This window comes from Girardinichthys multiradiatus, chromosome 7 (assembly GCF_021462225.1).
Source record: "Girardinichthys multiradiatus isolate DD_20200921_A chromosome 7, DD_fGirMul_XY1, whole genome shotgun sequence".
Lineage (NCBI taxonomy): Eukaryota > Metazoa > Chordata > Actinopteri > Cyprinodontiformes > Goodeidae > Girardinichthys > Girardinichthys multiradiatus.
In genome coordinates, this window is record NC_061800.1 from 15,082,622 (window position 1) to 15,109,102 (window position 26,481).

Sequence of the window (26,481 nt, forward strand, 5' to 3'; positions counted from 1 at the left end):
CTCTGAGAGTTTCTGCATGTGGGTTAAGTCGGCTGTAAAAATCATGACATGTTCAGATGCTCTTTGGAACAATTTTCTGGGTTTTAGTTTCAGAGGGTGAAAACTTAAATTTCTCATGAATTTTCGTGAGGTGAAATTCGATCTAAATTCTCTTTGGGATGGGAACAGAACCAAATAGAACCTGTCATTCTGCCATAGGGTTCTGGTTGAATAATTTGATGGTAAAAGATTTGGCCGCCCAATCTTCTTTAAGAGGGGAGGCTGAAGCTGGCATGTGTTGTGTGTCTTAAGTGTTTCCGTTTCAGTGTTTGTCTCAAATGTTTGTCTGACTAACCTTTAAACTTCAGAGAAAACAAAAAGAAATAATAATAATCATAGGAAGGAAAAATGGAAATTGATATATTGGGGACAAAATGACTGGTTATAGTGATCAAATGTTTAACAGGAATGAATAACTAAATGATGGTATGATTAAGGGTGTACAGAATATGCAAATTACTTTTATCTAGTATTGGGGGTAAAGGGTATCGGGAGGGACCCTAAAGGTCTAATTTAGGTAGATATAATGAAATTATCAATGCACTTGAAAAGTAGGTTGTCCAAAACACTGGACACCTTCATGGTAAATGATATGAATACTTTGTTCTGGAGATGATTTCAAAAATGTTATGGAAAATTAAGGTTTGAACATATCTAACTTTGGCTACAAGTTAACGGACAATAAATTAGCAACTAACTGGGTTACAATATAAATATGATTTTTGGTTAAAGGTGAGAAGAGGACTCTATTACATTATCCACATATAAGATTTTCATGAAAACAGGTATTGGAGCATTTCCTGTTCCCAACAAGCCCTAAATGAAATTGTTATTGATTTTATGGGTACTGACAACAGAGTGAAAGGATGTAGAGATGTGCTTGACACCTTCACCAAGTCGGCTGAGAGAGCTAATCGCACAATCAAAGAACATTTGGCTAAAGTTTTTGCTGATACAAAAATGAAGTGGCTGGATGTGCGCAGCCCTTGGTGATGTTTTACATCAGATCATCACCCACTGAGTTCATGGGTTTAACTCACCATAAGCTGCTGACAGGAAGAACCATGCCCTGACCTTTCACCTCCTCTCTTCAGTCAGGGTGTGCACCCAGTCTGGATTCACAGAGAGAGCTACTGACACACTATGCTCAACGATTCTAATCTGCTGTGAAGTTTTTGTCTCATAACACACAGGAGGCTCTAACCAAAGAACCAAGAGGAGAAACAAATGGAACTCTGGATGAGGGCAAAACTAAGCTAACACGTCAAAAATGTGCTTATGAAACTAAATTAATTTATTCCAGTAACCATAACGTCAAATGGTAAGATTAACTCATCTTTTTGCTTTCAACTAACAAAATACAATTATGTGGGACCTGTTTCATAAATGTTTGAGTGGGCTGGGTTACTTCAACAGAGGGAACGTGATAAAGAAATAAACAATAAAAATTTTATTTGTTGGGTTAAAGCTTGAAGGAGTATGTCCCGGTAAATTACACAAAATCAAAAATCACAGAGGGGAGAAGGATTTCTAAAGTAAAACTGTGTAAATAATCAACAAACAAATGTTTATTTCTGTGAATGTGGGAAATTGTGGAATAATTTGCATGAAGGGTTAAATGAGTGTTCAACTATTTAATCAATTCAAATAACTTGATGAATAGAAATTATAAGTTCCTGTGTGCTTCTGAGTTATTTATTCATAGATGATGTTGTTTGCAACTTAGATTGTAAATTAACTTGATACGAGGCCTGGAACTTTTACTTGCTGCTGAACAGAACTGATTTATGGGGAATAATTGCTTTAATAATTAATAATATTGCTATTGACTGGACAGGAAAGCTGTGCCCTGGTTTCCCTTTCCATCCAGGATGCCCTGACACCGATTGGCCCAATACGTCAGGGGAAACCTTTCAGAAAATGTGTTTTTGAATTTGATATGTCTGCTAGAATACAAACTGCTTCCTGTTAGAACCAATTCTAATCTTTTAAATGACACCAAGGCAAAACAGGAGAGACAGCTGAAGGCTATGAAAACAGGATGTTGAAATTATTTCTGGTCAAATTAGAATAGCTTTGGGTATGATCCTTAAAAAAACAGAAAAAAAGAAAAGAAGGTTGTGTGGTGTTTTTAGAGAGGCTTGTTGTTCTTTTATTCCCAAATGTTACAGCACCTGATGGATCTCTAACGAAGGCCCTAAAAGAATTGCAATCATAATCCATTAAATTAAAATCACACTCAGGAATTGATGAACAATTCACAAACATGTTTGAGACGCGGTTTGGAAAATGGGGAAACCTACTATTGAGTACTGGTCCTTCTCAAAATATTAGCATATTGTGATAAAGTTAATTATTTTCCATAATGTCATGATGAAAATTTAACATTCATATATTTTAGATTCATTGTACACTAACTGAAATATTTCAGGTCTTTCATTGTCTTAATACGGATGATTTTGGCATACAGCTCATGAAAACCCAAAATTCCTATCTCACAAAATTAGCATATCATTAAAAGGGTCTCTAAACGAGCTATGAACCTAATCATCTGAATCAACGAGTTAACTCTAAATACCTGCAAAAGATTCCTGGGGCCTTTAAAACTCCCAGCCTGGTTCATCACTCAAAACCCCAATCATGGGTAAGACTGCCGACCTGACTGCTGTCCAGAAGGCCACTATTGACACCCTCAAGCAAGAGGGTAAGACACAGAAAGAAATTTCTGAACGAATAGGCTGTTCCCAGAGTGCTGTATCAAAGCACCTCAGTGGGAAGTCTGTGGGAAGGAAAAAGTGTGGCAGAAAACGCTGCACAACGAGAAGAGGTGACCGGACCCTGAGGAAGATTGTGGAGAAGGGCCGATTCCAGACCTTGGGGGACCTGCGGAAGCAGTGGACTGAGTCTGGAGTAGAAACATCCAGAGCCACCGTGCACAGGCGTGTGCAGGAAATGGGCTACAGGTGCCGCATTCCCCAGACCTGGGCTACAGAGAAGCAGCACTGGACTGTTGCTCAGTGGTCCAAAGTACTTTTTACGGATGAAAGCAAATTCTGCATGTCATTCAGAAATCAAGGTGCCAGAGTCTGGAGGAAGACTGGGGAGAAGGAAATGCCAAAATGCCAGAAATCCAGTGTCAAGTACCCACAGTCAGTGATGGTCTGGGGTGCCGTGTCAGCTGCTGGTGTTGGTCCACTGTGTTTTATCAAGGGCAGGGTCAATGCAGCTAGCTATCAGGAGATTTTGGAGCACTTCATGCTTCCATCTGCTGAAAAGCTTTATGGAGATGAAGATTTCATTTTTCAGCACGACCTGGCACCTGCTCACAGTGCCAAAACCACTGGTAAATGGTTTACTGACCATGGTATCACTGTGCTCAATTGTCCTGCCAACTCTCCTGACCTGAACCCCATAGAGAATCTGTGGGATATTGTGAAGAGAACGTTGAGAGACTCAAGACCCAACACTCTGGATGAGCTAAAGGCTGCTATCGAAGCATCCTGGGCCTCCATAAGACCTCAGCAGTGCCACAGGCTGATTGCCTCCATGCCACGCCGCATTGAAGCAGTCATTTCTGCAAAAGGATTCCCGACCAAGTATTGAGTGCATAACTGTACATGATTATTTGAAGGTTGACGTTTTTTGTATTAAAAACACTTTTCTTTTATTGGTCGGATGAAATATGCTAATTTTGTGAGATAGGAATTTTGGGTTTTCATGAGCTGTATGCCAAAATCATCCGTATTAAGACAATAAAAGACCTGAAATATTTCAGTTAGTGTGCAATGAATCTAAAATATATGAATGTTAAATTTTCATCATGACATTATGGAAAATAATGAACTTTATCACAATATGCTAATATTTTGAGAAGGACCTGTATATTCATTTCATTGACTGTTGTGGTGATCGCAGTTTATGTTTGCTGTTGTGCAACGTGTATTCAAGGTCTCATCCTCAGGTGTATTGATCGTGCGATTGGGTCCAGTGATACCAGAGGTTTGAGATTACCAGAATATCAAATGGATGTGGTGCCAAAGCACACACTGATGTTGTCCACTGAATATTTAAGCACAAGTGATGATGTGGATCCCAGGGAACCAAACCAAAGTGCTGGAAAAATTATAATACTGTGCTAGGAGGAGGAGTACCAAACGACTGCAATAGATAATTGAACAGGGTTTACTGTTAGGGCTTGCGAGATAGAGGACCTCGGAATGCAAACTAGCAGGCAGCATGACGGTAAGTGCAAAACAATTTAATTAAAAAAACAAAAACTCACTCTCAGAAGAGGCAGGAACAAAACAATAAACGGACAGGCAGGACAGGCTTGGCATGATCCACAAAACAAGAAATGAGCATGATCTGAGAATGTTTCCACGAGGAATAAACAAGACAGGTGTGTATATATGGAGTGTGATCAGGTGAAACAAGAAGACAGATTAATAGGTGCAGGTGAACCAGATAACATTAATTGACAGAAGAACAAAACGTGGCTGGAGCAAAACAGAGACTCTTGAACACAAAGTAACAGAAACTAGAAAAACATTAAACAAAAGCATAACCAGATCCGAAAACCAAACGTGACAAAACATGAACAAGACGACAAAACTAAAGCATGACCAGAAAAACAAACAGAAACATGATTCAAAAATCTAACAATAATAATAATAATAAACAGAAGAACGATTCAAAACCTTAATTGAAAAACATAAAGAAAAAACCCGAAACCAAAAAACCAAACAAACCCAAATCATAACATTTACGATTCAGGGTCCACAATATACTGATACACACTGTGCTGCTCATTTCCGCTGTGCTTCTAGCTTTTTATTATTTTTGTTGTTTTAATTTTTCAACAGGGTATTATTGTCTATTTGCGATGTTTTAATCATTTAAATTTCAGACACACATCAGTATAGGTCTGTTCTATGGGAAAAAGAGGGAGTGCACACACTGAGGGTTGCAGGTAGTGGCCGGAGAGATGGCACTCCGTTTGGGGGGCTGGAGTTACGCGACGGACGGAAGGAACTGCCTGCCATATTCTAGCTTATGTCCATATGCACTAGACACATTGATTGATGTGAGGTGGGTTTTTCCCACCTCAACAGAGGGATTGTTATGGATGTATGATTCTGTGGCCTTTTCTAATTATCTCTTTGCTGCCCTAATTAAAAATATCTGCCCTTGTTGCTTATCTGCCGCACCCCTCACTGCCACAGCAGACACAACATCCTTAGGTGCATGACTACAACCATGGGCTTCATGGACTCAGGGGGTCCGAGAGTGACAACCGCCTGTCAGATGCTGATGGTTAAGGGGTCGGGCCCCTCAAATCAAGAGTGTAAGAAAGAGGGGGCTGTGATCAGGCTCACTGGATTGACAGAGGATAACCTATAAGTGAAAAGGGGGGCCGCCGTCTGACCCGATATCCTTTACAGTGATTTCTGTGACTTAATGAATAATATTGATATTATAGGAATCAGAATATTTGATTTATTGGTGTGAATGCTGTACAGATAATCAGATAAGTTAATGACAGATTGATTAAATGAAATTAGTTAAGCACATGTCATGAATGAAAGCATTAATAGGACCACGCAGGTTATTTTTAGTTATGTGTTCACCTCTCCATAGGTTGATTTTTAGGATATGTGTTAAGTAATAAATGGAGGCTGCTTTAAAGTGAAAAGGTTTCTAATTGTGCTAAACAGGTACATTGTTTCTGATGATATATTTTTGACTGAGATCCATTTGATTAAGCCACTATGTGGTCTGCTTTAATGATAATGATAATAGTAGTTGATAATTACCTACAATTGGGCGTAACCTGCCCGGAATGAACATATGATTTTATATTCCATTTTAAGACTAACCTTTTCAGGTAGCTGAACCTGCCAAAAGATGCTTGGGGATGTCGCTCAGCGGGCAGAGAAGATGGATGAAGACAATCAACACTTAGGGTCTACATTAACTGATTCACATGATGTTAGACAGCATTTTCTGCTGTGCTTCAGACTGTTGTCCTTTCTCTCTTTTCTCTAAATCATTCACATACAGGTTTGATGGCGTTAGACTTGTCTCCACTAGGTGTATCAACTGTTGTTTAGATACAACCAGGGATCTACCGGAGAAATGGAGTTCCTCCTTGTGGGGGGAGGAACCACGTGACAGTTGGAGGGAGATTCCCAGGTCATATATAGGTTTAACACACACATACAGGGTTGAATGATTGTTTCGGGGGGTTGGTACCCAGTTGCAGGTGGTCCACTACCTAGTGCCTAGGTAGTTAACTGATATAAATTAGTGAGGTGCCTTTAAATGACACCTCATCAGGGGGGTTGTTAGGAATAACCTTTATTAATATGACTCATAGCTGTTTTTCCCTTTTATACAATAGTGAAGTAAAGTATAAGTTCTAATGTTTCCCTTTTATTACAATAGGATAAGAATGCTCATAGACATACAGTACAAGGATAAATGGCCCAAGATTTGTCATAAATGACCTGAGGCTGGGGCACTGGGTTTGATAGTGGAGCAGCCGGTATAACTGGTTTGATTAGAAAGCCACAGCACACTTAGATTAAGGATGGACACCCGCTACTAAATAATCTAACACATAGACACCACAATGGTGACACATAGTCTACTGATAATCACTGAGGGAGGGAACATCCATTGCATTGGAGTGCCAGATATAAAACTACATGTGACCTTCTATCAGGGCTCTTCGTCAAGCTCTAACAGACTGCGACGGTCAGAGACGGGAGCCTCAGTGCTGATCTCTGTAATCATTCCTCTGCCTTAATTTAGATTAAAGGAGCTAAAAGTTAGAAACTGTTTGAGAGTCATTCCTTTAAGAGTCAGTGTTAGATAAAGTGTGAGATCGCTTCTGGGGTTCAAGTACCAGAGGGGCTCCAAGGCGTCTGACCGCCAACAGGGGGCGGTAGTTCAGACATCACCTTCACATTAAAGGCCACATTCTGGTGTGAAACCTCAAAGTAAGTTTATACCACAGTGTTACTAAAAGAACTGAATGATGTTTTCCCTCTGTCAGCATACAGATTTCGAGACAATTCAGTAGGCACACTCACTCGCTGTATTGGTGACAACCCCACAGGCTTTACATGCAATTTCACTATCTTTAAGACTACCTAATGGAACAATGACAGCTCAGTCTTGAATTTTCACACTTATACAGGGTTCTCACGGGTCTTTGAAATTCTTGAAGGTCTGTGAGTTTGAACAGGAATTTCAATACCTTGAAAGTTTTTGAAAATACACTTAGACACATGGATCATTGGAAGTGAATTTATTTTTTGTGCAATAGTATTTAATATTTACTTTGGGGCTGCACGGTGTTCTCCCCATGCATCCGTGGGTTCTCACAGGGTACTCCGGCTTCCTCCCACAGTCCAAAGACTGTCTCAGCGACGCCTCAGCTCCTGCTAACGCCACTGAGGGTCTGGGCAATGCCTCAGCTCCTGTTCACGCAACTGAGGGTCTCAGCGACGCCTCAGCTTCTGTACACACCACTGAGAGTTTTGTCCTCGTTCTGGCTTCTGAAACCAGAGACGAGGAGTTCGAGGATGAAGCGCCGCTGGACCTTGTTCATGAGGGGTTCAAGGAACAGTTTGTCCTCGTTCTGGCCTCTGAACCCAGAGACGAGGAGTTTGAGGAGGAAGCGCCGTCAAACCCTGTTCCTGAGGGGTTCAAGGAACAGTTTGTCCTCGTTCCGGCCTCTGAACCCTGAGCTGAGGGTTCGCCAGGCTCTGCTTCTGCCTCTGAGGGTTCGCCAGGTCTTTGCCGTCGGTTGTCTAGGTCTGCAAGCCTTCGCCGTCAACCACCTGAACTCCGTGCCTGCTCGGAACAACCTCCTGGTCGCCAGCGTGAACTCTGTGCCTGCTCGGGACAACCTCCTGGTCGCCCGCCTGAACTCTGTGCCTGCTCGGGACGACCTCCTGGTCGCCCGCCTGAACTCTGTGCCTGCTCGGGACGACCTCCTGGTCGCCCACCTGAACTTTGTTTTTGGTTTTGGCCCTCCTACCGAGGCCCCCACCTCCCACCCTGGTCGGGTTGTTTTTGTTTCTGGCCCTCCTACCGAGGCCCCCGCCGATCGCCCTTGTTCTGCTGATTGTAATTGCCCGTGCCCTTTGAGTTTCTGCCAACTTGTCTCTTTAAAATTAAATAAATCCAAACCAAATACTGCTGAGGACCCATGTTGTGCATTGCCCCTAGCCAGAAGTAGATCTCACAGGGGTATGTCTTAAGCATTATGTAATTAATCAATGGGTTTGTTTATAAAAAAGTATAAGTTGCAAGCTGCTCTCTGAGAGCAGCGTGAGCTGAGAAGAAGCTGGCCAAGGCTGTTAGAAAATATAGCCATCATTACAATTGTTCCATCAAAATGTTAAATAAAGTCAAAATAAACTTATAAAGATAGTCAAAAATTCATGGTAGGAGATTGGACACTTTTTGTGCATGGAGGTGACAACACAGGGACACAGGCAGTTTTCCATGGGTGTGCTGTCCTCCCCTGGGCAGCCATGGCAGTGATTGACTGGGAGGGAGTGCGCCTCAGCCTGGCAGTGTAGAGACACAGTCCTCTACTGTCTGTCAGCAATGGCAGTGACCTTTTTGTGAAAGATTTACAAAATAGTGCTTCTTCTCATTTAACTTCTTCCTACAGGTGCTCCATCAACAAATGAAATAAACATAATTTCTAATAACTATCTGTGTAGTTGCTGTTTGTGAGTAATTTATGCTGCAGTGAAAGGACCGTATGATACTCTGAGTAGTACATGTGAAAAAGATCATCTTAAATCAAGTTAGCAAGATTTGATGTTATCTGCCACTCTAGCCACCCTTATACTACACCACAGCTCCTTCATCAGCTCTCATTCGGAGATTATTTCTTAATCCACAAGGACACAATAAAAAATTTTCCAACCCTCTCTAGCCTTCATCAGTACTACCAAAGCAAGATCTTTGCTTTGAGAATGCTGATGCTCACTAACCGTATTTCTATTCTCAGAAAATGCTGCTGCTCACAAATAAACACCGTTTGTTCAAGCCAGGGAGAGTAGGCTTTCTGAAAAACTGTCAGGTTCTATATGAACAGAGCAATATACTTAGCCAAGGTGGGAATTGTAGACACAGTTGAGCAACTCTGTCACAATCTGTGCTTTGTTAGTTTTGGTTTCAGTTTTTTTTGTCCTTTTATAATTAGGTTTCTTTGTGTTTTGTGATCTTGGTTTGATTTACTCACTTGATGCTCTCTGCAATTATTCTCTTTATAATGATTCCTTCTCTTGGTGCTCCTAGTTATTAGTGCCTCAGTTGTACGTTTTGCTGCCTCCTCAGCTTTTTTTATTTTCATAAATAAGTATGTAGAACCTTTTCACTACCTCAATGACTTCTGCCTGGGTGATGAATGTCCAACTCCAAGTCCACAGTCTCTGCTTCCACCAGAGAAAGCTTGTTGATGGGACTGAGGAGATCGTTGAAGTACTCATTCCACCGCCCGATAATATCCCCCGTGGAGGTCAGCTGCGCTACCACCCCAAACTATAAACAGTGTTGGGGAAACACTAGTTTTATCTCCTGATGTGCCAGATGGTTTGCCAAAATTGCTTCGAGGCCAATTGATCATCCTTCTCCATGGCCTCACCCAACTCCTCCCAGGACTAATTTGTTGCTTCTGCTGCTACCCGGGCCATGGCACGCCTTGCCTTACGGTACCTGTCAGCTGCCTCAGGAGTCTTACAAGCCAATCAGAACCGATAGGATTCCTTCAGCTTGATGGCATCCATTCTTGCCATTTTCCACCACCGGGTTCAGGGACTGCCGCCGCGAAAGGCACCGCAGACCTTACAGCCACAGCTATGATAGGGGTTCTCCACCTCTATTGTCAATAGAGGTGGAGAACATGGTCCACTCAGACACTATTTCTCTTACTTCTCCCGGGATCCAGGAAAAGCTCTCCCAGAGGTGGGAGTTGAATATATGCCTGGCCAAGGTCCCTGCCAAACGTTCCCAGCAGACCTTAAGTATACTCTTGAGCAAGCCAAGTCTGTCCGGCTTCCTCCTCTTCCAGTGGATCCAACTCATCACCAGGTGGTAATCAACGGACAGCTCAGCCTCTCTCTTCACCCGAGTCGCCAAGACATGTGGCCGAAAGATATGAAGACATGACTACAAAGTCGATTTCAACCTCTGGCCTAGGGTGCGCTGATGAACACCTTTGTGCTTAAACATGGTGCTTGTTATGGACAACCCGTGACTGTCACAAAAGTCCAATAAGGAGACACCACTCAGGTTGAGATCCGTGTGGCCATTTCTCCCAATCATATCCCTCCAGATGTTCCTGTCATTTCCCACGTGGCCATTGAAGTCCCCCAGCAGAATGAGGGAGTCCCCAAGGAGGGCACCGTCCAGGACCTCCAACAGAGATGTCAAGAAGACCGGATACTCAGTACCGCTGCTTGGCCCAGGGTGGGGCCAAAATCCTAGGGCTGCTTCCAGGGTGGGGCCTTGGATTCACCTTACTGGATGATGTCATATGCCTCATTCTGCTGGTCCTTGTGAAGGCTTCTGAAACGCTCTTTGTCTTACCCATCACCCAAAGCTTGTTTGCCATGGGAGGCCCTACCAGGGGCATTTAAGCCACTGACAATATAGCCTCTGGGAACATTAAAGCACTCAAACCCCTCCACCACAACAAGTTGACAGTTCAAGGAGGGGAGTGGCGGTTCAAGGAGGGGTGCGGTTCAAGGAGGGGGTATTAACGTTGTTGGAAAAAAATGACACAATAAAATTATTGTGATGCAAATAAGTTACAAAGGTGGAAAACAAACATTTTAGTAAAATATTTTAATTTCACAAATAATCTTATCAAACTTGTTGATTTGTCAATTTTAAAATATACTCTATTTAAAACTAGTTAAACTAGAGAAAACTATTGTTTTCCTAAACTTTATTACAGTGTATTATACTGTTTTGATCCATAGAGAGCCAAAGCCTTCACAGCAGAAAAAACAAGACACACGCACAACACGCCTCCTGGGTTCTTCTATATACTATGTCTCCACTGGAGATGCATGAAAACTCATGTACACAGATTTTTGTCTGGAATGTGGTTGACATGGGGACATCTGAGAAATTGCATGGGGGCTATGTCCATAACACATTACAGCTGTTGGTAGGCTCTGCTTGTGGGGACCTCAATTTTGTCCCCACCGTGATACAAGTCCCTATAAGGCAGTGTGCAGTCAGGTTGAAGTCCTCAATGGGTTATAAGAACAAGTACACACACACACTCATGCACACACAATTAGGGGTGTTTTCTCCCCTCTGCCTGGCCCGGGATTTGCTGGCCGGTGACTTGCCTCCCTCCGCCTGGCTCCTTATAGCCCCTGAGGAGGCAGGAATCCCGGATGATTGGTACGGACATCGCCGATCGCAACCGCAAACAAGAAGAAAGTTTTCCCTTCAAACACCATCTCATGACTGTTTCAGAGAGACAGGCAACCGGAGGACTGAGCCAGAGGCTGATAGCCAGAGACAGGGGGGTGAGTCGGTGACAAGGAGCTGGGGACAGCAACTGACAGAGCATAGGCTGTTTGCAGAGCTTGAATGGTTCCAGTGACCTCGGACCGCTTCTGCTCACCTGTCCAAAGGTAAATTTTACTTCATCTAACAAATTAACTTCAGTTATCACAACAAGTCATCCAAAAGTGTTCCTAAAGGCTTCTAGAATCACAAACGTATTTAGAATTTTTTGATTATTTTGCACCCACTAATGTGATGTTCACTAATGTGATGTTCAACAATGCAGAGCTCGAACAAGTACTGCTAGACCAGAAGCGTGCCTTTGAATAATTTGAGATAATGTTCAATTTATTCAGAAATATAACATTTGAAAACATTATAGATATGCATATTAGGTATGGTATTTATGCATGCACATGTATTATTGTGCTTTATATTCTAAGTTCAACCGGGTTAATATAAGGCATTTTTAAATAGTTGTGCATAATGTTATTTCTTGCATTTAAAATGTCAATTAACATCTTTTAAAAAGTTTAACTGAAACAAATCCAGATGGCTTTTCTGTTGAAATATGACCTTTCTGACCCGAGTTGATAACTTATTATCTCTAGGTCTTACAGGTCTAATTTTTGGACCATTTGTTGAACCTTGTGGGCACCTCCTCCCCTGCATAGCTCAGGACATGTGTCGTCTGCCTTTGGCTTCATTCTTCATGTTCCTCTGGTTGGCAGAGAGAGGCCACTGTATCGGCAGCTTTCAGAACAGCATGAGGGAGCTTCACAACAGGTTTGCCATTAGCCTTTACCAGGCCCTCATTGAGACGGAGAACAGCTCCAACCTGATCATGTCTCCAGTGAGTGTTTCCCTGTCCCTGGCCCTGCTGCAGCTCGGTGCCAGAGGCAACACCCGGGCTCAGCTGGAGGGAACGCTGGGATACAATGTGAATGGTAGGCTTCAGTTTTCTTTTGTACAGCTCTAAAGTGGAAAGTGGGCGTTGGAGTTGTTTTAGCAGCTCATTTTGCTGTGAAAAGTGGGGCTGGAGAGGTTTTTCGGTGGCGCTCAGTGCTGTTGGTACCAGGTGGTGTGGAGCGGTGCTGCTGCTGCTGTTGGCCCTGCAGAGCACAGTGGTGTCTGGAGCCGTAATACCTGCCTCCACACCAGCTCTAATCTCATTAACCACTCCTGCAACTTGGCCTCAGGAGAAGGGTCAAGAGGCCAGAGTGTTTCATTACAAACAGAATGACTGATGCAGCTGCTATTCATATTTCCCAAAGATATTAGCTAATAGGTTAGCTAGAGGTGAAATTTGATCACATGTTGTGGTGTTGCCTGTTACCTAAACTATTTCTAAAAATTCTCAAAGTCAAAAAATGTGGGTTTAAAATTCTACGTATATTTGTTTTTACAGATATTGGCACCCCTGGTGAAGATGTGTAAAATGTTTAAATTAAAGTAATCCTCTATTAGCATAATAACACATCGAAAAAAAGAAAATTCCAACCTTTAATGTACATTCATTTAGTTAATAAAGATTTTTTTTTATTTAATAATCAAAATCACCAATGTCATAAATATTACCACCCCTTCTGTAAATACTTTGTACAACCTACAGAGGAAACAGGCCCACAGCACCACAGATTCTCCACCATATTTAGCAGAAGGTATTCCACATGTTTTATCCTATGTTTTATGGCAGACAAACATGGAGTGTCTCATCAGACCCAATTGCACACCTCTGGTAAGCCCCAGTTCCCCATGTCTACGGTTTTGATGGTAGGACAGAAAAGGCTTTTTTCTGGCATGCCTCCCAAACAACCAGCTACCATGCAAGATAGCATCTAATGCTTCTTATGGAGACTTGCTGACCCCAAGATGCCACTATTTTTCTCAAGTGTGCTTTGCTGAGTTTTTTAACTCCATTACCATCCTGCTCCCTGGGTGTGGAAGCAAGGTCAACTTGGGTCTTCTTTCTGCAATTTTTGTCACAGTTCCAGTTGGTTTGAAATTTTTAATTGTCACTCTAACTGTATATACGGGCCAGTTAAGGGAAGCAGCTATTTTAGTGTAACCACATTCTGACCTAAGACAAACACACATCCACCTTACTTGAATGGCATGTTATCATTTTTTAAAGACAGGCTACCAGAAATGGTAAATGGACTGGACTTACAAAGTGCTTCTCTAGTCATACTGACAATTCAAAGTGCTTTTACCCTACAAGTTCCATTCTCCCATTTGTTTACACATTCTATCTCCAAGACACATTATAGGTATGTTCAGTGTCCTTTTCAAGACTGATGAGGGAGGGGAGCTGGAATTGAACTTGCAACCTTCTGATTGCCAGATGAAGACTGTTAATGTGGGCAGCTTTGAAAATGGGTCTATTTGTCATGTCATATTCATACCCCAGGAAAACAAGTCTCAGACTATTAATAAAAAGTTCATAAACTCTCTGATCAAAAAAAAAAAAAATCGGTACTAAAAATGCAGAGTGATTAATTTACAGTCATATAAAAAGCAAAGTAAAAAGTTATTGAATTTTTGAAGCAAACAACCTGTAGTCTACAGCACTTGCCATCCTGAATGTACACAAGCCAGGCTCAGTTTGATTGTGTGGAATCCCTCTAGAATGTAGTAGGAAATTAGTCAATTAGCTACTGAAACTTGAAATAAGCTATGGAGGCTAGTCTAATGGTTTTCTTAGGTCTTAAAATATATTTTTCTTACAGTTGAACTGAGAATGAAGTATAACTAGTTTATTGCAGTTATAATTACTAACACGTTGCTCGTAAACAGGGTGAGCAAAATAAAAATCCGAAAATCCAACCTGTGCCCCATCACATTTAAACTCTTGTGTGTGTGTCTGCAGATGCTCAGGTGCAAGACTTCCTGTTGCACTCCCAGGGTGACATGAGCAACAGCAGCCAGAGGATGTGGCTGCAGCAGACCTGCACAGTATTCATCCAGAGTGGAGTCCAACTCCTGGCTGAGTTCACACAGTTCGCTGCAGCTTGGGTCAACACCAGTGTGGTGCAAGCCAACTTCAGCCAACCCAATCACACTCGCAGCTATTCAGAGCCAGCAGGACACAGCCATGGTAATCCTGACAGATTTATGAGTAACAGTGCACAATAATCTTTACCTTTTGATATTAATTACAGTAGTATAGTGCATGTGAATTATTCTGTGAAGATTCTTTGGGTCTTTTGGGATCCATGCACTTTCACTGTACAGTATGTGGCAGTGTTTAGCTGTCAGCAGTAATGACAAAGTAAATCCGGCTAATAAGTCCAGTTACTCTTAGTTATCATCAAGGGTGTAACTTTGGGTCTACCATTGTTGGGGGGGTTATTTATTGCCTAGTTGTTTATTTATTGAATTATTTACTTTTGTTAAAGGAGTCAGGCTAATTTGGCGTTGAAATTCATTTAAATGCTTTTATTGTGATTTACTTAACTTTCCTGTTTTCTTTGTATTTACTCTGCAGCTTTTCTGTCCCACATCAGTTCAGCAATCAATAAAAGGCTTACTTTTTTCTAACACAGAACCAAATATTTAACATTTTTAGAGCAGCTTCATATTCATGAATACTGCATTGTGGGTTTTCAGGGGTCTGGAATGGATTTATTGTATTTCAATTCATTTCAATGAGGAAAATGGATTCCACATATGAATAATTCCAGTTAAGAGCTTCATTGTTGAACAAATAACTTAAGTAGAGGCACCACCAGTGGCGTTTTTAGGGTCTGAACCATTGGGGCCTTTTGCCCAGGCACTAAATAGTTTAATTTTCATCAGACAGTGGCCCAGTTTTTAAGTCACTTAAAGTTAAAGTACCATATGACATAACATTTGACTGAAGCAGATAATGACACATTTTGTGATATTTAGAGTAGTTGTTAAACTCAGTGAAACGATGTTTACTGTGGCTCAAATAAATGTGCTTCTTTTCTCATCTATGTAAATGACCTTTTTAAATTTTACACTTTCACTGTCTCTCCCACCCCTCAGGCCCCTTACATTTCTAAAAAGAAAAGTGGTATAAAATTGATTTTCTTAGATTTCAATGGAATGGTAAGACCCAAAAAACACATTTATTAACTTTAATTATGCTGTTTTTTGCTAGGAGGAGGTGGACTACATTACCAGATAAGGATGCTATTTTGCTGGCAAACAAAAATAAAGAAAATTAACAAGTTACTCATGCAGGATATATCTGTAAATCGAAATGATATTACTTTATCAAGAGGGGTTATATTGACTGGATAAGATTTTTTTGTGTGTGTGTGGGGGGGGGGGTCGATACCCTCATTATCCCCCGCAAATTATGCCCTTGGTTAACATCATACACAAAGTTGCATTTTATTTACTTTAAAGCATTTGTCAGGTTTTTAAATTGTAAACTGTATGTATTAAGTACCAAAGCATTTGAGGCTTCCTGATTTTACAACTGCAATATCATCTTGTGAAAGCACCACTTCCAGTGCCTTGCATTAAACTTTTTCCCATTTTATTAGGCTACAACCACAAACCTTAATGTATTTTATTTAGATTTCATGTGATAGGCCAACGCAAAGTAGTTCATAATTGTTCTTGAAAACTAACATTGCACATAGCTTCAAACGCACCATCTCTTTTGTGAAACATAGTGGTGGCACTACCATGATGTGGGGATGCATTTCTTCAGCAGAGAGGTTGATGAAAAGATGGATGGAACTAAAATACACAAGTACTCTGAAAGAAATTGAGAGTTGGGTGACCCTAAACATACAGCCAGAGCTACAATGGAACAGCTTAGATCAAAACACTCATGTTAAAATGGCCCAGTTAAAGTCCAGATCTGAATCCACAGGTGAAAATGTCTTAAGGTTAACAAATTGCTGTTCTGATGCTTTCCATCCAATAAGTAGAATGGTCTCTAGATGTGCAAAGGTCATTGAGACAAACGCCAAACACCTGGAGCTGTAATTGCAGTGAAAAGTGGTTCAACAAAGTATGGACTCGTTAGGCTGAATACAAACACACTCCACACTTTTCATAAATTATTTGAAAAATCGCTTGAAAACCGTCATCCTTTTTCTGCTGCTTTTATGCACTACTTTGTGTTGGTCTTTGAAATGAATGTAGGTTTGTGGTTGTAACGTGATAAAATGTGTCAGTTTAAAGTGTATAACTACTTTTACAAGACACTGTACACAAATCATGGACATCAATGCTGTGATTCATATATATATATATATATATATATAGTCAGTCAGGTAGTCATTTTCTAGCGCTTCATCCACAGTGGGTTGCAGGGAAGCTGGTGCCTTTCTCCAGCAGTCTATCGGCGAGAGGCAGGGCACACCCTAGACAAGTCGCCAGTCCAACGCAGGGAAACAAAGACACACACATATACATACAGTGGATATAAAAAGTCTACACACCCCTGTTAAAATGCCAGGTTTTCTTGATCTTAAAAAATGAGAGCAAGACAAATAATTTTTACAATGTTTTCCACCTTTAATGTGACCTATAACGTGAACAATTCAATTGAAAAACAAACTGAAATCTTTAAAAGGGGACAAATATAAAATAAAAAACTTTAAATAACCTGGTTGCATAAGTATGCACACCCTTAAACTAATACTTTGTTGCAGCACTCAGTCTTTTGGGTAGGAGTTATGGGGTAAGAATGCTGTCAAAAACAATGTGTATGTAAAGACGGAAATGTGTGCATATTAGTCAATAGTTGTGCATAAGTAAAATCCAAAAGAAGTATTGTATATTTTCTCTGTAAGAATACAAAATAAAATGTTACAGCTTCAAGAAATAACAAACACAAAGTTCAAGTTTACAGTTGTGGTTTATTCTTTATGAATACAATATGCTATAACAGTTTGTGAATACAATTTCTTTTTTTTGAGAATACGAATTTACATCAGCAACTTGGTGTCACGTGATCTCGGGCTGGTTAGTGGAGTAGAGAGTTAGTCGATTCGCGTTGCGCATGTGCTGTCACACTCTTCACCGCCAGTAAAAGTAGTGCCGGGATTTGATGACGGAAAGTGGCAATGGAAAATAATTCATTCTAAAAGGAATATTAAGAACAGAGAGGCGATAGGGGGGAAATCAAGAGTATTACAAATAAAGCATTGTTCTTATTTTTATGAAATACAAAACTAAAACATAGAATATAGTCATTGAAGCTGTAACATTTTATTTTGTTTTCTTATAGAGAAAATATACAATACCTCTTTTGGATTTTACTTATGCACAACTATTGACTAATATGCACACATTTCCGTCTTTGCATACACATTGTTTCTGACAGCGCTCTTACCCCTTAAGGAGCCTATCAGCGTGGCACATCTTGATGTGGCAATATGTGCCCACTCTTCTTTGCAAAACCGCTCCAAATCTGACAGACTGCAAGGGCACCGCCAGTGCACAGCCCTCTTCAGATCACCACACAGATGTTCGAAAGGATTCAGGTCTGGACTCTGGCTGGGCCATTCCAAAGCCTCATTCTTATTCCGGCGAAGCCATTCTTTTGTTGATTTAGATGTGTGCTTCCTCTTCATTTTCAGCTTTGTAACAGAAGGCCAAAGGTTTTGTGCAAACACTGACTGGTATTTGGAACTGTTCATAATTCCCACCACCCTCACTAAGGCCCCAGTAGCAGCTGAAGAAAAACAGCCCCCAAGCATGATGCTGCCACCCCCATGCTTCACTGTAGGTATGGTGTTCTTTTGGTGATGAGCAGTGTTGTTTTTGCGTCAAACATACCTTTTGGAATTATGGCCAAAAAGTTCAACCTTGGTTTCATCCCACCAGAACACATTTTCCCACATGCGTTTGGGAAATTTTAGATGTCTTTTTGCAAAATTAAGCTGGGCTTGGATGTTTTTCTGTGCAAGATAAGGCTTCCGCCTTGCCACCCTACCCCATAGCCCAGACATATGAAGAATACGGGACATTGTTGTCACATGTAGCACACAGCCAGTACTTGCCAGAAATTCCTGCAGTTCCTTTAATGTTGCTGTAGGCCTCTTGGAAGCCTCCCTGACCAGTTTTCTTCTTGTCTTTTCATCAATTTTGGATGGACGTCCAGTTCTTAGTAATGTCTCTGTTGTGCCATATTTTCTCCACTTGATAATGACTGTCTTCACTGGTATAATGGTTTAATTCCTTGGAAATTCTTTTGTACCCTTCTCCTGACTGATATCTTTCAACAATGAGATCCCTCTGATGCTTTGGAAGCTCTCTGCAGACCATGGCTAGTGCTGGAAGATTTGGTAACACAAATGTTAGGAAAATCCTACTAGAACAGCTGAACTTTATTTTGGGTTGATCAGATGCACTTTAATTAGTGACAGGTGTGTGCTGCCTCCAATTTAACATGAGTTTGAATGTAATTGATTAAATATGAAGACAGCCGCATCCCCAGTTATAAAAGGGTGTGCACACTTATGCAACCACATTATCTCAGTTCTTTATTTTTACTTCACCTCCCTGAAAATTTCTATTTATTTTTCAATTGCATTGTACAGGTTATGGGTCACATTACAGGTGGAAAAAGTTGTGAAATTATTTATCTGGATATGATTTTTTTACGTCATGAAAACCTGGCATTTGAACAGGGGTGTGCAAACTTTTTATATCCACTGTGTATATATATATATATATATATACAGTACAGACCAAAAGTTTGGACACACCTTCTCATTCAAAGAGTTGTCTTTATTTTCATGACTATGAATATTGTAGCTTCACACTGAAGGCATCAAAACTATGAATTAACACATGTGGAATTATATACTGAACAAAAAAGTGTGAAACAACAGAAAATATGTCTTATATTCTAGGTTCTTCAAAGTAGCCACCTTTTGCTTTGATTACTGCTCCGCACACTCTTGGCATTCTGATGATGAGCTTCAAGAGGTAGTCATCTCGTCTAATGGACATTAGACCAGTGGAAATCTGTGCTTTGGTCTGATGAGTCCAAACAGGATTCTCACTTTAGAAATTTCTCACACCACAGCTTTCTAACTCATCACAAAGATATCACTGCACATGTGCAAGGAGCTCTAATGCTGACTAAGCAGAGTGGAAGGAGAGATGGAGAAAAGTTGCTAGATTTACCAATGGTCTTGCTTGAAGGTGTTTGAAGAGAAGCTAAATTTGCTGTCGAAAATGCTGGCAGACGTTTTGGCTCTTTGGAAACCAGTCAAGCAAACCAGCCAGGCTAAGAAACAAAATGCAAAATGATGAAGGCTTGATTTAGGCCCTATTTTGTAAAAAAGAGCCTTGAGAACCTATAATGTAAGTGTTCTAGTCTTCAGATTGAAAGTGGACTCATGGTGATAAAACAAGGATCTAAAATATTTGTTCTTTGTCCCATCCCAGATGAGTCATGGCCTCTCCACTCGGGAAGCAGCAGTGGGGAACTGTCTGGCTCAGGCGAGGGCCAGGCAGAAGCCCTTTGGTGGGGACAACGGCCGCAGGTGGCTCTGGTCAACACAGTGGCGTTTAGGGGTGTCTGGCAGAAACAGTTTGTGTTTAGCAACACTCAGAATCTGCCCTTCATCCTGTCTGATGGGAGCACCATCAAGGTGCCTGTGATGTACCAGGCTGCAGAGGTCAGCTTTGGTAAGAATCCATCCAGACATCCTTCCTCCTTCTCTGGCTATATGTTAACAGTTGTAGCCGGACGGTGGCCTGGTCTCAGGATTTTTGTTGCCTCTAACAGGTTTTCTTCCCTGTATTTAGCTGCACCCATCTTCTCATCAACTCTCAGCAAGCTGTGTTGGACCTGCCAACACAATTCGATGTGGAGATTGTATGTTGAGAGTAACATGCCCTGTTAGTTTTCTGCTATGTTCTATTCTATTTCAGTAACTTGATTCACTAAGTGAAACACGTTATATAAATTAATTACACAGACTGATGTTTTAAACCCTTTATTTCTGTTTATTATTATTTTGAATATCTGCTTACAGCTAATGAAGCCACCACATTTAAGGTTAGAATGTTACATCAGACCAATAAAAACATTTTTAAGACAGAAATGTATGGCTTTATGAAAAACTAAGTCTAATATCTGCTTAAAGGTTGTTATTGAATGTATTGAATTTTACTGTTTAAAGGCAATCTGATGAGTGCACAAGTATTATTTGTCCTGTCAACAGATTGTCACTCCTGAGTTCTGGATCTCTGCAGCTCGTCCACGGTTACCTTGGGCCTCTGGTTAATGCTTTCTTTGTGGTCTTTTCTTTTTTTGGGTGATGGATTGCCTAGAGCTCCATGAGATTTTCAAAGCTTGGCATATTGTTTTATAATGCAACCCTGCTTGAAACCTCTCCACAACGTTCTCCCTGACTTGTCTGCTGTGTTCCTTGGTCTTTATGATGCTGATTGTTCACCAGTATCAAACCTCTGAGGTCTTCACAGAAGAGCTGTTTTTATACGGAGTTTAAATTACACACAGGTGCACTTGATTTGTTAATTAGGTGTCTACTGAAGGCAGTTGTTTGCATTAGATTTTATTTAGGGGTATCTGTAAAGGGAGATTAATAACAGTTCGTGTCATACTTTTCGGATTCCTGTGAAAAAACAAAAGCTTTATTGTTTTTCCATTTCACAAATATGCACTGCGTGGCGATTGGTCTAACCTATACAATCCCAATAAAATACACTGATGTTCGTGGATGTAATGTGACAAAATCTGAAAAAGCTCCATGTCTTTGTGATTATTAAAGGTCAGTTCAGGACAACATCCAACCAGCGCTACAACGTGCTGGAACTGCCGTACCTGGGCCGCTCCCTGAGCCTGCAGATAGTGCTGCCCAGTGACAAAAAGAGCCCGCTGTCTTCCCTTGAGTCCCAGCTCACTGCTCGTCAGCTGGCCTCTTGGGACTCCGGCCTGCGCAGGACCAAGATGGACATTTTCCTGCCCAGGTGAAATCCATGCAACAGGGTTACATGTCTAAGACTTACAACATTCTTAGCACAAACAGGACTCAACTCAGTCTACATGATGTGTGGTTTTTGCAGATTCAGAATTCAGAACAAGTTCAGCCTGAGGTCAACGCTCCCTGCTCTGGGCATCAGTGACGCCTTTAACCCCACAGCAGCTGATTTCACAGGGATATCAGGTCAGTCGATCGTTTAGTTTTAATAGAAGGCCACTGCCACAGACTCCCCAAATAGCTGCTGTTTTTCACCTCCTGCAGTGGAAGAGGGTCTTTATGTGTCTGATGCCTTTCATGAAGTCAGAATTGAAGTTACAGAGGACGGGACAAAGGCAGATGCTGCAACAGGTCAGTAGTGTCATATCTTGGTACTGAAAAGTACTTAAATGAATGTGGCAGATGAATTTTAATGATGTTTGTATCATTCTAGCCATGGTGCTACTTAAACGATCCCGTGCTCCTGTTTTCAAGGCGGATCGACCCTTCTTATTTCTGCTTCGCCAAGTTAACACAGGTATCCAGTCTACACTGTAAATACCGTAGCTCCATAAAACACTTGTAGCTCATAGTATTTCTCCATTCTGGCTCCAGTGATTCACATTTTAAAAGATTTTTAGCAATCCAGCATTTTCTAGTAGCTGAGCACATAAATTATCATCCTAACAATAATATTCAAGAGTATACATCTGAAATCCTCCAGATAAGTTGAAAAAATATCATATGTACTATCTATAGGCCTGCATGCATGATGCATAAAGTTGCAGGATTTTATTGAAACATTCATTTGGCGACCCCTAGTGGATAGGAGGCAAACACCAGTCTGAAGAATCCACAGATCTTATTAATGTCAGATCACCATACTTTTATAAAAACACATTTCCAGAATTCTTAGTTCTTTTTAGACTCCTTTTCTAAAGTTATAGTGGATTTTCCACAGTGGCCACGATTTCCACTTCAATTCAGTTAAATAAAACTGTATTAATCCAACAGGGAACTTAGATGGGTAGAAGGAATGAACAGATGAGTGGATGGGTTTAGGATGAACAGATCAATTTAAATGAATGACGTAAATGAATGTTGAATGATGATGAATCGATAGATATATGGATTATAAATATATGCACATAGAGAACATCCAAACTCCATGCAGAAAGACGGGAGTCGAATCCAGTGCTATATATATATAAATATATATACATATATAATCACTTGCAGAGAGAATGTTAGAAGCAGCATTCTCGCTTTAGAAATTTCTCACACCACACCACAGCTTTTTAACTCATCACAAAGATAACGCTGCACATGTGCAAGGAGCTCTAATGCTGACTAAGCAGAGTAGAAGGAGAGATGGAGAAAAGTTGCTAGATTTAGCATTGGTCTTGCTTGAAGGTGTTTGAAGAGAAGCTAAATTTGCTGTCAAAAATTGTAAGTTGTCAATGCTGGCAGACGTTTCAGCTCTTTGGAAACCAGTAGAGCAAACCAGCCAAGCTAAGACACAAACAGAGCAAAATGAGGAAGGCTTGATTTAGGCCCCATTTTGTAACTACAATAGGCTACAGTTCATAATAAGAAAAAGACAACCTTGAGAACCTATAATGAAATTAATAACACATTTCCAGAATTCTCAGTCCTTTTAAGACTTCTTTTATAAAGTTATGGTGGATTTTGTACATTTCAAAAACTGTACTAATTCGAAAGCGAACTCAGATGGGAAGAAGGAATGCACAGATGAGTGGATGGGTATAGGATGAACACATGGATGATTGAAGTAAATGAATGTTGGATGATGAATCGACAGATATATGGATGGATGGATGAACAACTGATGGACAGATTGATACATGCAACATTTAAAAACTGGGAATGAAGTACAGTAAATCCAGAAAGTATTCACAGCTTCACTTTTTCCACACGTTGTTACAGCCTCATTCCAAAATGGATTAATGCTAGGTTATTTAGTTTAATTTGTGCAAATATGTTGAAGATAAAAACTAGGACGTTACATGTATTGAGTGTTTATAAGGTCCCACAGTTGACATTACATACTAGAGAACAAACCAAGCATGAAGTCAAAGGAATTGTCTGTAGACCTCTGAGACAGAATTGTCTCAAGGCACAAATCTGGGTGAGGGTACAGTAAACTTGCACAGTGGCTTCCATCATCTAGAAATTTTACTTTCTGGCATAAATGCCAGACACTATGTTTGAAACAAGCACCATTTATCACATGGCCAATACCATCCCTACATTGAAGCATGGTGGTGGCAGCATCATGCTGTGGGGATGTTTTTCAGCATCAAGAAATGGGAGACTAATCAGAATCAAGGCAAATAAGAATGCAGTGATGTACACCATAGACATCCTTGATAAAAACCTTGACCTCAGGCTCGGACAACGTTCTTTCAGGAGGACAGTGACCCCGAGCATACAGCGGATATCAAAGGAGTGGCTTCAGGAAAATGTGAATGTTTTTGAGTGGTTCAGATGTGAATCTGACTGAACATCTCTGGAGAGATCTGAAAATGGCTGTGCACCAAGCTTGTGGCATTATCTTCAAGAAGACTTCAGACTTTAATTGCTGCTAAAGGTGCATCCACAAAATATTGAGCAAAGGCTGTGAATATAAATGTACATGGGATTTTAGTTTATTTTTAATACGTTTGCAGAAAATCTTTTTCATGTTGTGTGTAAACGTTTGAGGGAAAATGACCTATATCCTTTTCAAAATAAGGCTGTAACACAAAGTGGAAAAAGTGAAGCACTGAGAATACTTTCCAGATGCACTGACAGTCTATACATACATGTCGGCACTGCATTTTCTTTTTCCATACTTACCACATCTGGAAAACACATCCATTAAATTCCATTTTTCCATACAGGGTCACACCAGTTCTGACTCAATCCAAACAATTGCAGAGATACCAGAATCAAAAAACGTTTTTTGTAATTATGTTTGCCTTCTCCATTTCAGGCTCCATCTTCTTTATGGGTAGAATAATGAACCCTGCAGAGCAACTAATATAACGCTCCTCTAGACCACTACCCCCCAATCTACCCAACTATACCAACCAGTTTCACCAGCAGTATTTATTTATGGACCAAATGTGAGATACGAGGACACTTCAGGAAGAGGGATGTTTTTTTGTAAATACCTGTAAATAAAATTTTAATATGTTTTTACACTGTGAGTGTATTTATTCTCTACTATGGGTAAAAAATAAAACTCTCAAAGAGTCGCATGTTTATGGAACACTTTATTTACATGGCCCTTCACAGTGTAAAATAGAAACTTTATTTATGGAAATACTTACAAAAAGGCCATTTTCCACTGAACATTTCTTTTTAAATAGTACTCTAGGGTTATTTACATCTTTACAGTGTATTCAAAATACTCTTTTGGTAGTGGCCTCTTCAACAAATAAAAGACAAGTATGGCAGATTTTGGTCCCTATCTGGGGAGGGGGAGTTGCGGAGGAAGAGAGCTGCCATTGGAATCAGAAATCAACTTTTGACCTCTAGACCCTCAACGAGGGCCTATTTGTGTACATTTGAGAACGCTGAATATGGTTTTCCCAGGTTCTTTCCTTAAATTGCAAAAAAAATTATTTTTTTAAATTACATTAAATAATTCTCAAATTTACACAAGTGCAAGTATGATAAAGCGACAAGAAGTTGGTTTGAGATTCATGGCAGAGAGGGGATTTGGCAGCAACCAAGACCCCACTTCATCATTGCTTTCAGCAGACAGTTCACGTTGCATATCAGCCCTTTCAGGCTAAATAAATAGGTGGGGCAGCAGGGACTTGATGTTATTGCTGACACTGATACATTAATGACAGTTCCTGAGCTTTTTGTCCCCGTTTTTAAACACTTTCATGACCTTCCTTTGCACAGAGTTCATTGTATCTCTACTTTGCAGAACAAAATGACCTTTTAGGTTTACAATCTCCACATGCGAACACAAAGGATGCTAAAAACCGTTCACATTGTCCAACACCTATGTTATTTATCAATAATATAAATTATTCTGGCAGGTAGACTACTTCAATCCTGGAGCCAAATTATATCAATTTGGGAGCTGAGTAGTGGAGTGCTCTGATTGGTGGAGTGTAGAAATTCGATTTAATTAATTTTACCTCATTAACCCCTTAAACAGAAATGTTAGACAGTAATACCTACTATGTTGGGGGAGGAGTATGGAAAAGAAATTCATGTGGGAGAAAAGTGTTTTATAAACCTCTTCACCGGATCCCTTTCGACCCTGAGTTATCTGGAAACAAACACACACAATGCTCAGACTGAACTCCGTCCGCCACATTGTCACAGAAAAAGACTGAATGTCACACTCTGGCTGCAGTCCGTCATCTGATCCTCTCTGGAGAAGTCTTCATCTCCACCCCATGCTTGATATGACCCCCCCCCCGCCTGTCGGTCCAGCTGGAACCAGAATGATACGTGGCCCGTTGATTAAATGTCAAACCGAGCATCTCTTTGCATTGGCTTCCCCTGCAGCAGTACACTCTCTCAGCACTTGTTCTAGTGAGAAATTTCAAAGACAACCATTCAGGGTCAGACCTACTCTCAGTGACTCCATAGACCACCACCGCCACTGATGTGGATTCAACGACCGGGTAGGCTGAAGAAGCGTTGCGTCTCGTCTTTGGGTCTTGGTTGGGGTGGAGAGGGTTCACAGGGATGTGGAGGGATGTCAGGTTCATTGTTAAAAGTCTGTTCAGCTTGGGTGTGTCTCAGAGCATGTCCACGTGGTTCATGGCGTTGGATCTGTTGTGGATTTCCTCGAGGAAGTTTTCCAGCTGCTCGATGAGAACTCGCTTCTTAAACCTTCGGAGGGTGAAAAACAACTTTTAAACATTTGTACTTTCAACAGATCAAGCGTCACTTCAACCTACTGAAAGGTAAACTAGATGTTTCTTTATAA

General features: G+C 40.8%; 2 protein-coding genes across 2 annotated transcripts in view; one reads left to right on the plus strand and one right to left on the minus strand.

Annotated features, from left to right (window-relative positions):
* Positions 1 to 12,246: 12,246 nt before the first annotated feature.
* Positions 12,247 to 24,718, plus strand: serpine3 (serpin peptidase inhibitor, clade E (nexin, plasminogen activator inhibitor type 1), member 3). The gene is made up of 8 exons (XM_047371656.1): positions 12,247 to 12,536; positions 14,459 to 14,686; positions 19,978 to 20,220; positions 21,330 to 21,528; positions 21,625 to 21,725; positions 21,804 to 21,890; positions 21,973 to 22,056; positions 24,514 to 24,718. The coding sequence occupies exons 1-8, from the start codon at positions 12,272 to 12,274 to the stop codon at positions 24,564 to 24,566; spliced, it is 1,260 nt and encodes a 419-aa protein (XP_047227612.1). The 5' UTR covers positions 12,247 to 12,271; the 3' UTR covers positions 24,567 to 24,718.
* Positions 24,719 to 24,783: 65 nt separating this feature from the next.
* The window catches only part of ints6 (integrator complex subunit 6), a 28,518-nt gene continuing 26,820 nt past the window's right edge, over positions 24,784 to 26,481 (minus strand). Inside the window, exon 18 of the mRNA XM_047371655.1 lies at positions 24,784 to 26,384. Coding sequence (XP_047227611.1) covers positions 26,291 to 26,384 — 94 coding nt within the window. The 3' untranslated portion in view covers positions 24,784 to 26,290. The remainder of the gene's footprint in view (positions 26,385 to 26,481) is intronic.

Excerpts from the sequence above, each read along its gene's own strand:
- serpine3 (XM_047371656.1), top strand. The coding sequence starts at position 12,272 with ATGTGTCGTCTGCCTTTGGCTTCATTCTTCATGTTCCTCTGGTTGGCA. Across the intron at positions 21,726-21,803 it reads TGATTTCACAGGGATATCAG|TGGAAGAGGGTCTTTATGTG; the intron begins GTCAGTCGATCG and ends CACCTCCTGCAG. Across the intron at positions 22,057-24,513 it reads GCTTCGCCAAGTTAACACAG|GCTCCATCTTCTTTATGGGT; the intron begins GTATCCAGTCTA and ends TCTCCATTTCAG.